At 64.1% G+C, this 14,014-nt stretch overlaps 2 protein-coding genes across 2 annotated transcripts; both read right to left on the bottom strand.

The window, feature by feature from the left end:
* Positions 1–700: 700 nt before the first annotated feature.
* LOC135403912 (elastin-like) lies at positions 701–2,273 on the bottom strand. The gene is made up of 3 exons (XM_064638341.1): positions 2,265–2,273; positions 1,971–2,123; positions 701–1,787 (listed from the first exon to the last, which is right to left on the bottom strand). The coding sequence occupies exons 1-3, from the start codon at positions 2,271–2,273 to the stop codon at positions 1,032–1,034; spliced, it is 918 nt and encodes a 305-aa protein (XP_064494411.1). The 3' UTR covers positions 701–1,031.
* Positions 2,274–3,968: 1,695 nt separating this feature from the next.
* Positions 3,969–13,311, bottom strand: KIRREL1 (kirre like nephrin family adhesion molecule 1). Its single transcript, XM_064638687.1, has 14 exons — positions 13,071–13,311; positions 12,022–12,171; positions 10,656–10,813; positions 10,426–10,576; positions 9,103–9,208; positions 8,562–8,710; positions 8,359–8,486; positions 8,146–8,272; positions 7,825–7,925; positions 7,533–7,731; positions 6,468–6,575; positions 6,218–6,357; positions 5,676–5,753; positions 3,969–4,487 (listed from the first exon to the last, which is right to left on the bottom strand). Exons 1-14 carry the CDS (start codon positions 13,294–13,296, stop codon positions 3,996–3,998), a joined length of 2,313 nt encoding a protein of 770 aa, XP_064494757.1. The 5' UTR covers positions 13,297–13,311; the 3' UTR covers positions 3,969–3,995.
* Between the last annotated feature and the right edge of the window lie 703 nt (positions 13,312–14,014).

Genomic DNA, 14,014 nt, shown 5'->3' with positions numbered 1-14,014 from the left:
AAGGAAGAAGGAGGGGAAAAAGAAGGAAGGAAAGGGAGAAAGAAGAAGGAGGGAATGGGAGGAAGGACAAAAGCCAGGGAGAGAGAGGAGGGTGAATATTCCTGGGGAATAAATTAGAACATATCCCGGGAATAAATTAGAATATATCCCGGGGATAAATTGGAACATATCCCAGGAATAAACCATGACACATCCCAGGGATAACAAATTATCCGGGTGACAGGGATGGGAGGTTTGTTCCCCTGGGAATTGAGGCAGAGGCTCCTCTGGGATGGGATTTGAGAGAGGAGCAGATCCTTTGGAATTAGAGGAGTTATGGATGGAGAAGGAGAAATCCCTCCCTCCCTCCGTGTCCCTCTATCCATGGATTTATTGGGAATGACAAAGCCCCACTTTAGGAATGACAAAGCCCCTCTGTGGTGTTAAGGATGAGCCCCGGGAGCAGCAGGAATTCCTGGGAATTCCCGGGTTCATCCATAACAAACCCCCCCCCGAGGAATAAAAGGGGAATAAAACCCCCGTTCACAGGGAATTCTGGGAAAAAAATCCCAAAATATGGATCTCAAATAAAGCCTGGAAGGGTCAGGAAGCCTCCCCTGCTCCTCCTGGCTCCGGATAAACGCTCCAGGTGGGAATTAGGGAGGTCACTGTAGGTCCCCACCCCCCTTTCCCGACAGGAACATAAAAAAAAAACCCTCAACCCCCTTTTTATTTCGGTGTTTTTTTGGTTTTTTTTGTTGTTTTTTTTTTTAACCGTTTATATTTATATATATATATATATAAAAAAATTAAATATATATAATATATCGTGTTTAAGACTAAAAATATAGTACAGAATATTTAAAAAACAAAACAAAACAAAACAAAAAAAGTAGAAATGGAACGTAAAAAAAAATGGGAAGGTGGGGAGGGGGGGTCAGAGAAATTGGGGAGGGGGGGGAGGGTCTGAACCAGCCCGTGGTGAGGGGGGGGGGCCGTTTTCAGCCCCCTCCCCCCCGGAAGGGGTTGGAATTTTTTGGGAATTTTGGAATTTAAAGCTTTTCGGCTTCGCTTCCCGGTGCCTGGGGGGGGTTTGGGGGGGTGGGGAGGGATCCCCCCTTCCCGTGGGATATTGCTATTGGTGTGGGGGGGGCAGCACCTGGAGAGGGACCCCCACCCTCGGAGCCGGGGGGGGGGTTGTTGGGATGGGGGGGGTGGATCAGGCACCTCGGGAATGGTCCTGGCTCAGCACCTTTCCAGGCTTTTCCAGCCTGGCCTGGAAGTACCTTTTGGGAGGGGGGGGGTGGGAGAGGGGGGGGAAATCCTGGGAAAAGGAAGGGGGGGGGTGGGAGACCCTTCCCAGCCCCTCCCAGTGTCGTACCTGCTCCTGGTGGGACCCCCAAACCCTGAGATCCCAAATCCAGGGACCCCCAAACCCTGAGATCCCAAATCCGGGGACCCCCAAATCCAGAGATCCCAAATCCAGGGACCCCCAGACCCTGAGATCCCAAATCCAGGGATCCCAAATCCAGGGACCCCCAAACCCTGAGATCCCAAATCTGGGGACCTCCAAATCCAGAGATCCCAAATCTGAGACCCCCCCAAACCCTGGGACCCCCAAACCCTGAGATCCCAAATCTGGGGACCCTCAAATCCAGAGATTCCAAATCTGGGACCCCCAAACCCTGAGATCCCAAATCTGAGACCCCCCCAAACCCTGAGATCCCAAATCTGAGACCCCCAAACCCTGGGACCCCCAAACCCTGAGATCCCAAATCCGGGGACCCCCAAACCCTGAGATCCCAAATCTGAGACCCCAAACCCTGAGATCCCAAATCCAGGGACCCCCAAACCCAGAGATCCCAAACCCGGGGACCCCCAAACCCTGAGATCCCAAATCTGGGATCCCCAAACCCTGGGACCCCCCAAACCCTGAGATCCCAAGTCTGAGACCCCCAAACCCTGAGATCCCAAATCTGAGACCCCCAGACCCTGAGATCCCAAATCTGGGGACCCCCAGACCCTGAGATCCCAAATCCGGGGACCCCCAAATCCAGAGATCCCAAATCCGGGACCCCCAGACCCTGAGATCCCAAATCTGGGACCCTCAAATCCAGAGATCCCAAATCTGAGACCCCCAAACCCTGAGATCCCAAATCTGAGACCCCAAACCCTGGGACCCCCAAACCCTGAGATCCCAAATCCAGGGACCCCCAAACCCAGAGATCCCAAATCTGAGACCCCCAAACCCTGGGACCCCCAAACCCTGGGACACCCCCCCCCACACTCCCCATAGTCCACCAGGCACACGTTGCCAGCCTGGGGGGACACGGGGGGGTCACCGGGGCACCCCAAACACATGGGGACACCCCAAACCTTGGGGACACCCCCAAACACATGGGACACCCCCACACCATAGGGACATGGGATCCATCCCACTGGGATGGGGAAGAGGGGCTGGATGGGAGGGGGGCAGTAAAATGTGTCCCCCCCCATCCCCAGGACAGACAGACCCCCCCCAGGGTGTGTGTGGGGTGTTTCGTACCTAAATCCTGATCCTAATCCTAAATCCTGATCCTGATCCACTTTGGGAATCGGGGCTGGGATAACCCGGGAATTCTTTGCCTTCCCTCCAAACTCATCCAGGATCCCCCCCCTCGTCCCCCCGCTCCTGAGGGGGGGGGGTCGTCGCTCCAGGCAGGGAATTCGGGGGTCCCGGGGTCTCCCAGTCCCTGGAGCTCCCGATCCCGACGGGGTGTGGATCCTCCCGGCTCCCAACGTTCCTTGGGAGCGCTCTGGGAATGCGGGGGGGGGGCTGGGCGGGCTCTGCCCCCCCTTTTTTCCCCTCTGTTGTCGGTACATTCACAACAGGGACCCCCCCGCCCTGTCCCTGACCTTGGGGACGAGGTGACAGCCCGGAGAGGAGGGGGCTGGATTCCCATCCCCGCCCTTCCCGTGGGAATGAGTGTGTTGGGAATGAGTGTGATGGGAATGAGTGTGTTGGGAATGAGTGTGTTGGGAATGAGTGTGTTGGGAATGAGTGTGTTGGGAATGAGTGTGATGGGAATGAGTGTGTTGGGAATGAGTGTGTTGGGAATGAGTGTGTTGGGAATGAGTGTGATGGGAATGAGTGTGTTGGGAATGAGTGTGTTGGGAATGAGTGTGATGGGAATGAGTGTGATGGGAATGAGTGTGATGGGAATGAGTGTGCGTATGGAGCAGCTCCAAATCCCCCAAACCCCCCATCCCGGTCCCCTGAGACCACCGGGACACCCCCCGGGAGCGGCTCCGAGCCCCAAATCCCCCAAACCCCCCATCCCAGTCCCCTGAGACCACCGGGACACCCCCCGGGAGCGGCTCCGAGCCCCAAATCCCCCCATCCCGGTCCCGACCACCGGGACACCCCCTGGGAACTGCTCCGAACCCCAAATCCCCCAAACCCCCCATCCCGGTCCCCTGAGACCACCGGGACACCCCCGGGAGCGGCTCCGAGGGGGCTGCGGGGATAGGGAAGGGGAGGGGGTGGAACCAGCCCGGGAGGGAGGGCTGGCCCCAAAAATCAAGGCACAGGGAATGGGAATGGCCGGGATGGGGCTTTTCCTGGCGGGAACAAGCCCCGTGTGTCCGTAGGGATGCACGGACACGGAGCCCCCACCTCCATCCCATGGGATTCCAGGTGGGTGCTGGGGAGATGGATCCGGCCCTGCAGAGCTCGGGGGGGGGGCTGGAAAACTGGGAAGGGGAGGGGGGGGAGCGTGGGAATGGGGGGGCACAGGGTGGGTCCTCCCTGCCCCCATCCCAACCCTCTCCCTCCTCCGGGAAGGTACCGGAAAAAAAAAAGAACGGAATGAGTGGAAGCTCAAAGACACTCGGGGGGGGGGGGGGGGGGGGGGGGGAGAAAAAACCCGGGCAGGAGGGTCGGGGATGAGCCCCTGAATATCAGGGGACAGTCGTGAGGTACCTGCGGGGTGGGACTCCCCCCCCCCCACTCAACCCCCCCAAAAATTTCCACCGCCCTAAACGTGCGTCTGCATCCGCTGCTGGAAGCGCTGCCCGTAGTCCGAGTGCTGGGAGGTGTAGGAGAACCTGGCGGCGCTGGCGAACTTCCCCATGGCCTCGTAGGCGTCGTAGGGCCCCCTGTCCAGCCCCGGGGGGGGGTTCCCGTAGCCCAGGCGGTACGTGGCGGCCGTGGTGGCGTAGCCGGGGCCGGCCGGGAAGGCGGCGGCGTGGCCGCCGTAGTTCTCGTAGGACAGTTGGCTGGCGGTGTCCCCGCCGGCGGCCGGGCCGGGAGCGGGGCCGGCGGGGCCCGGGGGGGCCTCGGGGCCGTAGTCGGGGCCCCCCCGGGCGTAGGTGCTGAGCTGGGCGTAGCCGCTGGAGTGGGAGAGGCGGGAGGGGGGCCGGGCGTCGTAGCGCGCCGGGCCGGGCGCGCGGTAGTCGGCGTAGAGGACGGAGCGGGAGGACGGGCGGTCCTCGTGGGCGCGGACGTTGTAGTAGCCGTTGGTGGGGTCCTGTTGGGGGGGGAGAGTGTTGAGGGGAGTGGGAATCAGGGAGTTGGGGGGTGTCCTGGTGGGGAGGGACTCTAAGGGGTCACCCGGGCCGTGGGTGGATCTGGTAGGGTCAGTCGTGGAATGTCCTGGTGGGGAGGGACCCAAAGGGGTCACCCAGGCCGTGGGTGGAATTGATGGCATTGAATCCATGGATGGAATCGATGGGATTGAGTCCATGGATGGATCTGATGGGGTTGAGTCCATGGGTGGAATCAATGGGATTGAGTCCATGGATGGACCTGATGGGATTGAGTCCATGGGTGGACTGGATGGGATTGAGTCCATGGGTGGACTTGATGGGATGGAGTCCATGGGTGGAATCGATGGGATTGAGTCCATGGATGGACCTGATGGGATTGAATCCATGGATGGACCTGATGGGATTGAATCCATGGATGGATCTGATGGGGTTGAGTCCATGGAATTGATGGGATTGAGTCCATGGGTGGACTGGATGGGATTGAGTCCATGGGTGGACTTGATGGGATGGAGTCCATGGACAGAATTGATGGGATTGAGTCCATGGATGGACTGGATGGGATTGAATCCATGGATGGAATCGATGGGATTGAATCCATGGATGGATCTAATGGGGTTGAGTCCATGGAATTGATGGGATTGAGTCCATGGGTGGACTGGATGGGATTGAGTCCATGGATGGACTTGATGGGATGGAGTCCATGGGATGGGATCAAGTGGGAGGGCCTGGGAGCTGCCATCTCATAGAATGGAATATCCTGATTGGAAGGGACCCACCAGGACCATCCATCCGACCCCTGACCCTGCACAGACACCCCAACAATCCCATCCTGTCCCTCAGGGCCTTGTCCAAACCCTCCTGGAGCTCTGGCAGCCTTGGGGCCGTGCCCACTGCCCTGGGGAGCCTGGGCAGTGCCCACCACCCTCTGGGGGAAGGATTTTCCTGAGATCCATCCCAACCCTACCCTGGCACAGCTCCAGCCCTTCCCTGGGTGCTGTCCCTGATCCCCCCAGAGCAGGGGTGGGAGCTGCCCCTCCTGAGGAAGCTGCAGCCCCCCGAGGTCTCCCCTTCCTCTCCAGGCTGAGCAGACCAAGCCACCCTCCTCCTCCTCCCAGTCTGGGGCAGAACTGGGACCTGCCCCTCTCCTTCTGCCCCCCCCCAGGGCAGACCTTGAGCTCGTACTCCTCGCGGGTGTCGATGGTGTCGCAGCGAAGGTCCTGCTTCAAGTCCACGTCGTCCTTGAACGACTGCGGGACAGGGGGGGAGAATTAAGGGGTCACGGGATGGTTTGGGCTGGAAGGACCTTAAAGATCACCTCGTTCCACCCCCTCCCACGGGCAGGGACATCTCCCATGGGCAGGGATACCTCCCATGGGCAGGGACACCTCCCACGGGCAGGGACACCTCCCACGGGCAGGGACACCTCCTGCCAGCCCAGGTGGCTCCAAGCCCCGTCCAACCTGGCCTTGGACACTCCCAGGGATCCAGGGGCAGCCACAGCTCCTCTGGGCAACCCATGCCATGCTCTCCCCACCCTCACTTCCTCCTCAAATCCCATCTAACCCTCCTCTCCCTCAGTCTGAGCCCATTCCCCCTTCGTCCAAGCTCTTCCCACAGGTCCCTCCCCGCGTTTCTCGTCGGAAGGCCGAGCTGGGAGGGATGAACTCAGCCCAGGGGGCGTGGGGTGGGCTCTGGGGGGGGTGCCCCTCACCGAGTAGATGGCCTTCATGACCCGGGTGGCCGTGGACACGCTGGCCGTGTCCTCCTCCCGGTCCGAGTGCAGCGTCAGCGGCTCCCGGTTCACCGTCTCCACCTTGATGTCCAGCTTCCGCAGGGTCACGTCCTTGCGGCCTGGGGGGGACACGTGGGCACGGAGGTGGCACCGGGGGCCACACCCGCCACGGTGGCACCCCCCTGGTGCCCTCTGACGTGGTTGGGGACCCCTAGGACCCCCCACTCACTTCCTTTGCGGCGCCGGTAGAGGAAGCAGGCGAGCGCCGCGAGGAAGGTGACGAGGAGGATGCTGGCGCCGATGGTGGCACCCGCGATGATGCCCACGGGCAGGACCTCTGTGGGAGACAGGAGAGGGGTTGTCTGAGGGTGGTGGCACCGCCAGGACAGGGCCAGGCCTCGCCAAAGCCCTGCCACACCCCGTGCCACACCCCAGAGGCCTCACGGGGCTCTCCGGCGGTGAATTCGGGGGTCCCGGTGTCTCCCAGTCCCTGGAGCTCCCTGGGAGCAGCTCCGAGCCCCAAATCCTCCCAAATCCCCCATCCCAGTCCCCTGAGACCACCGGGACACCCCCCAGGAGCGGCTCCGAGCCCCAAATCCCCCCAAACCCCCCATCCCAGTCCCCTGAGACCACTGGGACACCCCCTGGGAGCGGCTCCGAGCCCTGAATCCCCCAAACCCCCCATCCCAGTCCCCTGAGACCACCGGGACACCCCCTGGGAGCGGCTCCGAGCCCCGAATCCCCCCAAGCCCCCCCAAACCCCCCCATCCCAGTCCCCTGAGACCACCGGGACACCCCCCGGGAGCAGCTCCAAATCCCCCAAACCCCCCCATCCCAGACCCCTGAGACCACTGGGACACCCCCCAGGAGTGGCTCCGAGCCCCAAATCCCCCAAACCCCCCATCCTGGTCCCCTGAGACCACCGGGACACCCCCTGGGAGCTGCTCCGAGCCCCAACTCCCCCCAAATCCCCCCCATCCTGGTCCCCTGAGACCACTGGGACACCCCCCAGGAGTGGCTCCGAGCCCCAAATCCCCCCAAATCCCCCCATCCCAGTCCCCTGAGACCACTGGGACACCCCCTGGGAGCTGCTCCGAGCCCCAACTCCCCCCAACTCCCCCCATTCTGGTCCCCTGAGACACCCCCCGGGAGCAGCTCTGAGGGGGCTGCGGGGATAGGGAAGGGAAGGAGGTGGAGCCAGCCCAGGAGGGAGGGCTGGCCCCAAAAATCACGGCCCAGGGAACGGGAATGGCCGGGCTGGGGCTTTTCCCGGCCCTTCCCCCGGCGGTCCCACCTTTCTCCTCGAGCTGGATGATGGCGGTGCCCGGCCCGAAGCTGTTCCAGGCCGTGCAGTTGTAGCGGGTCTGGAAGTCGGCGTCCACGACGTTGTTGATGGTGAGGGTGGACAGGACCCCGCTGCCCGTGTTCGTCCTCTCCACCGTGTACCTCTCCAGCGTGCCCGCCTCCAGGATGTTCTCCTTCCACGCCCACGCCTTGGGGAGGGGGGTGGGTGGGTGAGCCCCCGGAGGGCTCAGCACCGCCCCCGGGACCCCCCCCCCCGCCCCCGGGGTGCTGGTGGCACTCACGATGCGGTCTGGGGGCGGGGTGCTGCCGATGAAACACTCCACCTTGCCGCGGTCGCCGCGCACGGCGTACTGCACCGCCTCGCTCGAGATGATGGGGGGCCCTGCAGGGGGGGGAAAATGTGGTGAACAACCCCCACCGGGGCCTGTCCTGCCCGGGAAGGTGCTCAGGGAGCGACCTGAGCTCAGGAACCTTCGGGGTGTTTTGCTCTGTCCGGCCGAGAAGGGCTTTGGGGGGTTCCTGCTGCACCCACCGCGGGGAGCTCAACCCAGCAGCCCCCAGGAGGTGTGGGGGGGGTCCCCAGTCCCGTGGGGGTCACTCACCGTTGACAAAGAGCGTGACCTCCCTCTCTCCCACCCCGATGCGGGGCACGATGGCTTTGCAGACGTACTGCCCCGCGTCCGCCTGCGTCACCGACTTGAGGTACAGCTGGTTGCTGTTGCTCAGGACCTGGGGTGCCAGCGGCAGGGGGGCGTCAGGGAGGGGTCACGGGGCTCCCCGGGCCACCCCCAGCAGCTCAGCTCATCGAGCCCTACCATGTTGGACTCCTTCTTGGTCCAGGTGAGGGTCAGCGGGGGGTTGCCCGACCACACGCAGGTCAGCGTCACGTCGGAGCCGATGTCGGTCACCGTGGGCTTGGGGTCCACCACGATGCGAGGGGCGACTGGGGGAGAAGGGAGTGAGGGGCAGAGCCGAGGGGGGGGGTCTGGGAGCGGGGAGGGGGCTGCCCCCCACTCACAGTGCACGTCCACCAGCGTGCTGACGTTGGTGCTGCCGATGTCGTTGTGCACCTCGCAGGACACGGGCTCCGTGAAGAAGGTGTAGTCCACCTGCGTGTCGTACCTGTTCTCCTTGGCGTCCTCGATGATCACCCCCCCCTTGGCCCACCTGGGGGGGGGCACAGAGCCGAGGATGGGCACGATCAGAGGCCCTGTTTGACCCCTTCCCACCTCCCAGCAGATCCAGGACCCACCAGATCCCACGAGGACCTTCGGGGGCCCTGTTTGATCCCTTCCCACCTCCCTTCAGAGCCAGGACCCACGAGGACCTTCAGGGGCCCTGTTTGACCCCTTCCCACCTCCTGGCAAATCCAGGACCCACCAGGTCCCACGAGGACCTTCAGGGGCCCTGTTTGACCCCTTCCCACCTCCCAGCAGATCCAGGACCCACCAGGTCCCACGAGGACCTTCAGGGGCCCTGTTTGACCCCTTCCCACCTCCCGACAGATCCAGGACCCACCAGATCCCACGAGGACCTCTGGGGGCTGGGGGGACTCTCACCTGTAGCCTTTGATCTCGGGGTTGGCCGTGGCCAGGCAGGTGAACACGACCCTCTCCCCCTCCTGCACCGTCTGGGGCTGGATGGACAAGGTGACGGTCGGGGGATCTGCGGGGAGGGAGGACGGAGCTGGCACGGGCTCGGGGTGGCCCAGGAGGTGCCCAAAGCGCTGGTGATCCCTGTGGGCACCCAGCACCCCCATCCCTGGTGGGTGCTCATGGTGGGCACCCCAAATCCCTTCCCAGTGTGGGCACCCAGCGTCCCTGCCCGCGTGGGCACCGAGGATTCCCCCGGCACGGATACCCACTGTCCCTGGAATGGGTGCCCAGCATTCCCGGGGTGGATACCCACCATCCCTGGCCTGGGTACCCACCACCCCTGCCCATCCCTCTCTGCATCCCTCCCTCGTGGCGCTTTGGCGAGGCCGGTGCGGCGGGGCCGAGACTTCCCGCGGCAGCCACTGGAGGTCGGTGTTCAACAGCAGAGCTCCATATCCACCAGCAGAGCTCCATATCCAACACGGGTGCTCCATATCCACCACCGGAGCTCCATATCCACCACCGGAGGTCAGTGTTCACCACCGGAGCTCCATATCCATCACCAGAGCTCCACATCCGCCACTGGAGGTCGGTGTTCAACAGCAGAGCTCCATATCCGACACCGGAGCTCCATATCCAACAGCAGAGCTCCATATCCACCACTGGAGGTCAGTGTCCACCACCGGAGCTCCGTATTCACCACCGGAGCTCCATATCCACCACCGGAGCTCCATATCCACCACCAGAGCTCCATATCCACCACCGGAGCTCCATATCCACACCAGAGCTCCGTATCCACCACCGGAGCTCCATATCCACCACCAGAGCTCCATATCCACCACCGGAGCTCCATATCCACCACCAGAGCTCCATATCCACCACGGGTGCTCCATATCCACCACCAGAGCTCCATATCCACCACCGGAGCTCCATATCCACCACCAGAGCTCCATATCCACCACCAGAGCTCCATATCCACCACGGGTGCTCCATATCCATCACCTGAGCTCCATATCCACCACGGGAGCTCCATGTCCACCACGGGAGCTCCATATCCACCACCAGAGCTCCATATCCACCACGGGAGCTCCATGTCCACCACGGGAGCTCCATATCCACCACCGGAGCTCGTTGTCCACCCCGAGTCCCAGCCCAGCCTCCTCCTCCCTCCTCCCTCAGCCGGGACCCAGCGAATCCCCCGCGGGCACATCCCCCGTCCCCTCCAGGAGCCCAAACACCCCAAAACCTCCCTTTTGTCTCCCTCCTGGTGCCCCCCTCCCGACTCACGGTGAACGTTGAGCTTGACGAAGGTCTCCTTGCCGGCCGGGATGGCCTCGTTGGAGCTGCGGCAGGAGAAGACCCTGCCGATGTCCAGGTCGGTGGGGTTGATGGCCAGCAGGCTGGTGGTCGTCTCCCTCTTGCCGTCGGCCAGCACCTCCTGAGGGGGACATGGGACGGTCTCTGCCGGCTCTGGGGACACCCCGAGGGGCGGGCACGGGGCGGGGGTGTCCCCGTACCGTGGTGGTGACGGCTCCATCCTGCTGGAGCCCGTCCCGGAACCACACGATGGTGGCGGCGGGTTTGGCGCTGCGGGCCCGGCACGTCAGGTTGTAGGGGGTCCCCGCCCTCAGCAGGATCTCGGGGGCTCCGTCGATCGTGGGGTCCTCGGGGGGAACTGTGGAGGGCACAGGGGATGCCGGGTGGGTGCGGGATTCCTGCCCACGGATCCCACACGATGCCGGAAAATTGGTGGTGCTCCGATGGAGGGAGGGGGAGCAGGGGCAGGGGTGGGATCTGCTGGAAAGTTGGTGGTGCTCCGATGGAGGCAGGGGGAGCAGGGGCAGGGGTGGGATCGCCCGGGGAGCTGAGGGTTAATCCTCTTGTGGAGCCAGAGCTGAAGTCTCGCTCCTGACCTGCAGAATCTCTGGATTCCCGAGTGGGAACGGACCCAGAAGGATGGTGAGGGGACTCGGGGGGCTGTGGGGGACACAGGGGATGGTGAGGGGACTTGGGGGGCTGTGGGGGACACGGGGGGCTGTGGGGGACACAGGGGATGGTGAGGGGACATGGGAGGCTGTGGGGGACACAGGGTGTGGTGAGGGGACATGGGGTGCAGTGAGGGGACACAGGGTGTGGTGAGGGGACCCGGGATGCAGTGAGGGGACCCAGGATGCCCCAGGGGGACCCAGGATGCAGTGAGGGGACCCAGGATGCCCCGGGGGGACACAGGATGCAGTGAGGGGACCCAGGATGCCCCAGGGGGACACAGGATGCAGTGAGGGGACCCGGGATGCCCCAGGGGGACACGGGATGCAGTGAGGGGACCCGGGATGCAGTGAGGGGACCCGGGATGCAGTGAGGGGACCCAGGATGCCCCGGGGGGACCCGGGATGCCCCAGGGGGACACGGGATGCAGTGAGGACACACAGGGTGCAGTGAGGGGACCTGGGATGCCCCTGGGGGACACGGGATGCAGTGAGGGGACATGGGATGCAGTGAGGGGACCCAGGATGCAGTGAGGGGACCCGGGATGCCCCGGGGGGACCCGGGATGCAGTGAGGACACACGGGATGCAGTGAGGGGACCCGGGATGCAGTGAGGACACACAGGATGCAGTGAGGGGACCCGGGATGCCCCTGGGGGACATGGGATGCAGTGAGGGGACCCGGGATGCAGTGGGGACACACGGGATGCAGTGAGGGGACCCAGGATGCCCCAGGGGGACACGGGATGCAGTGAGGGGACCCAGGATGCCCCGGGGGGACCCAGGATGCAGTGAGGGGACCCAGGATGCAGTGAGGGGACCCAGGATGCCCCAGGGGGACACGGGATGCAGTGAGGGGACCCAGGATGCCCCGGGGGGACCCACGGGCGCGCCCTTACTGAGCACGGTGAGCCTGGCCCGGCGCGAGCGCAGCGCGGCCTCGGTGGCCTGGCACTCGTAGGCGGCGTCATCGGAGAGCTCGGCGTCGCTGATCTCCAGGTTGTACTGCCCCGAGTCCGCCGTGCCCACGACGCGGTACCGGGGCCAGGCTGGGGGGGGCACAGGGGGTCACACGGGGAGGGGGACACCCCAATTCCCCAGGGCCCACCCGTGAGGGAACCCCCTGTTCGGGGGGAAGCAGCTCCTGCCCCTCTGGGGGTGGTTTGGGCGGTGCCAGGGGGGGCCTTGGTGGTGCCCGGTGGCACCGGTGGGGATGGGGGCAGTTAGTGGGGCCCTGGTGCTGTGGGATCCCCTGGCACACATGGGATCCCTGGCACACGTGGGATCCCTGGCACACGTGGGATCCCTGGCACATGTGGGTGATCCCTGGCGCTGTGGGATCCCTGGCACACGTGGGTGATCCCTGGCACATGTGGGATCCCTGGCACACGTGGGTGATCCCTGGCACATGTGGGATCCCTGGCACACGTGGGTGATCCCTGGCACACAGGGTGATCCCTGGCACACGTGGGATCCCCTGGCACACGGGGGTGATCCCTGGCACACGGGGGTGATCCCTGGCACACGTGGGATCCCTGACACACGGGGGTGATCCCTGGCACACGGGGGTGATCCCTGGCACACGTGGGATCCCCTGGCACACGGGTGTGATCCCGGCTCCCCTGGGGATGCTCGGTGCCCACAGGGACGGGAAGGAGCCGACACAGGGCACCATCCCAAAGCCGGGAATGCTGCACGGGGGGGAGCTGGGAACCGGGGCGGAGGGAAACCTCTGCCCCCTGTGGTGACACCACCTGTCCCATGGGACACCCCCTGTCCCATTAGGCGACATCCCCTGTCCCATTAGGCGACATCCCCACCCCGTGTGGTGCCACCCCTGTCCCCTGTAGTGCCACCCTCTGCCCCCCGTGGCGAATCCCCGCCCCTCGCGGTGACATTCCCGGCATTCCCAGACATTCCCGGCATTCCCAGACATTCCCGGCATTACCTTTGAGGCCCTGCCCCATGCCCAGGGCCAGCCCGTCCTTGGTCCATTGCACGATCCCGGAGTAGTTGAGGACGACGCAGGAGAGGACGATCCTCTGCCCGGCCACCACCGTCTGGTCCTCGGGCTCCTCCACGAACCGCGTCTGCACCACTGCGGGCAGTGCCAGGGATTGGGATTGGGATCGGGATGGGGGCGCCGGGCACGCCGGCATTCCCTGCTCCATCATCCCCGGGAGCTCCCGAGGGGCTGCCGGGGGTGCGGGACCCCCAACCCGGGCCGGAGGTGCCCCCGAGCCCGCGTGGCAGCGGCGGCGGGGATCGATCCCTGTGTCCCATCACGCGGCCCAGCGGGAATCGACCGGGATGGGGCGGGAGGGAGGGAGGGAGGGACGGGCTGGGCCCGACACGTGGGTGGTGGTGACGCCCCCGGGGCAGGGAACGGGCAGTGGGACCCCCGGGAGGGCACTGGGAGAGGGGCATCGCCCCGGAGGAGCCGCTTCTCCCGGCTAAAAGCCCTTTTTTATTTTTTTTTCTGGAATATTCTAACGGCTCGTGGAGCGGGAGAGAGGGAGGAACAAATCCCTTCTGGGGATAACGGAGCGGCTCAGTCCCCACACGGCTCTGCCTGCCTGGCCTGGATGGGCCTGGAATGGCATGGGATGGCATGGGATGGCATTCCTGGCACCCCAGCATCTCTGGGACCTCAGGATCCTCAGGGCAGGGCACCTCAGGATCCCTGGGATGGGGTGCCCAGGGATCCCTGGGATATGACATCCCCAGATCCCTGGCACCTGTACCCCAGGATCCTCAGGATGTGGCACCTCAGGATCCCTGGGATGGGGTGCCCAGGGATCCCTGGGATAGGACACCCCTGGATCAGGCGCCCTGGGATTCCCAGGATAGGATGTCCAGGGACATCCCCAAATCCCTGGGACCTGGTACCCC

The sequence above is a fragment of the Pseudopipra pipra genome, chromosome 29 (assembly GCF_036250125.1).
Source record: "Pseudopipra pipra isolate bDixPip1 chromosome 29, bDixPip1.hap1, whole genome shotgun sequence".
In the NCBI taxonomy this organism is placed as follows: Eukaryota; Metazoa; Chordata; class Aves; order Passeriformes; family Pipridae; genus Pseudopipra; species Pseudopipra pipra.
Note: the sequence above shows the minus strand (reverse complement) of the source record. Positions and strands in the feature narration are given on the sequence as shown.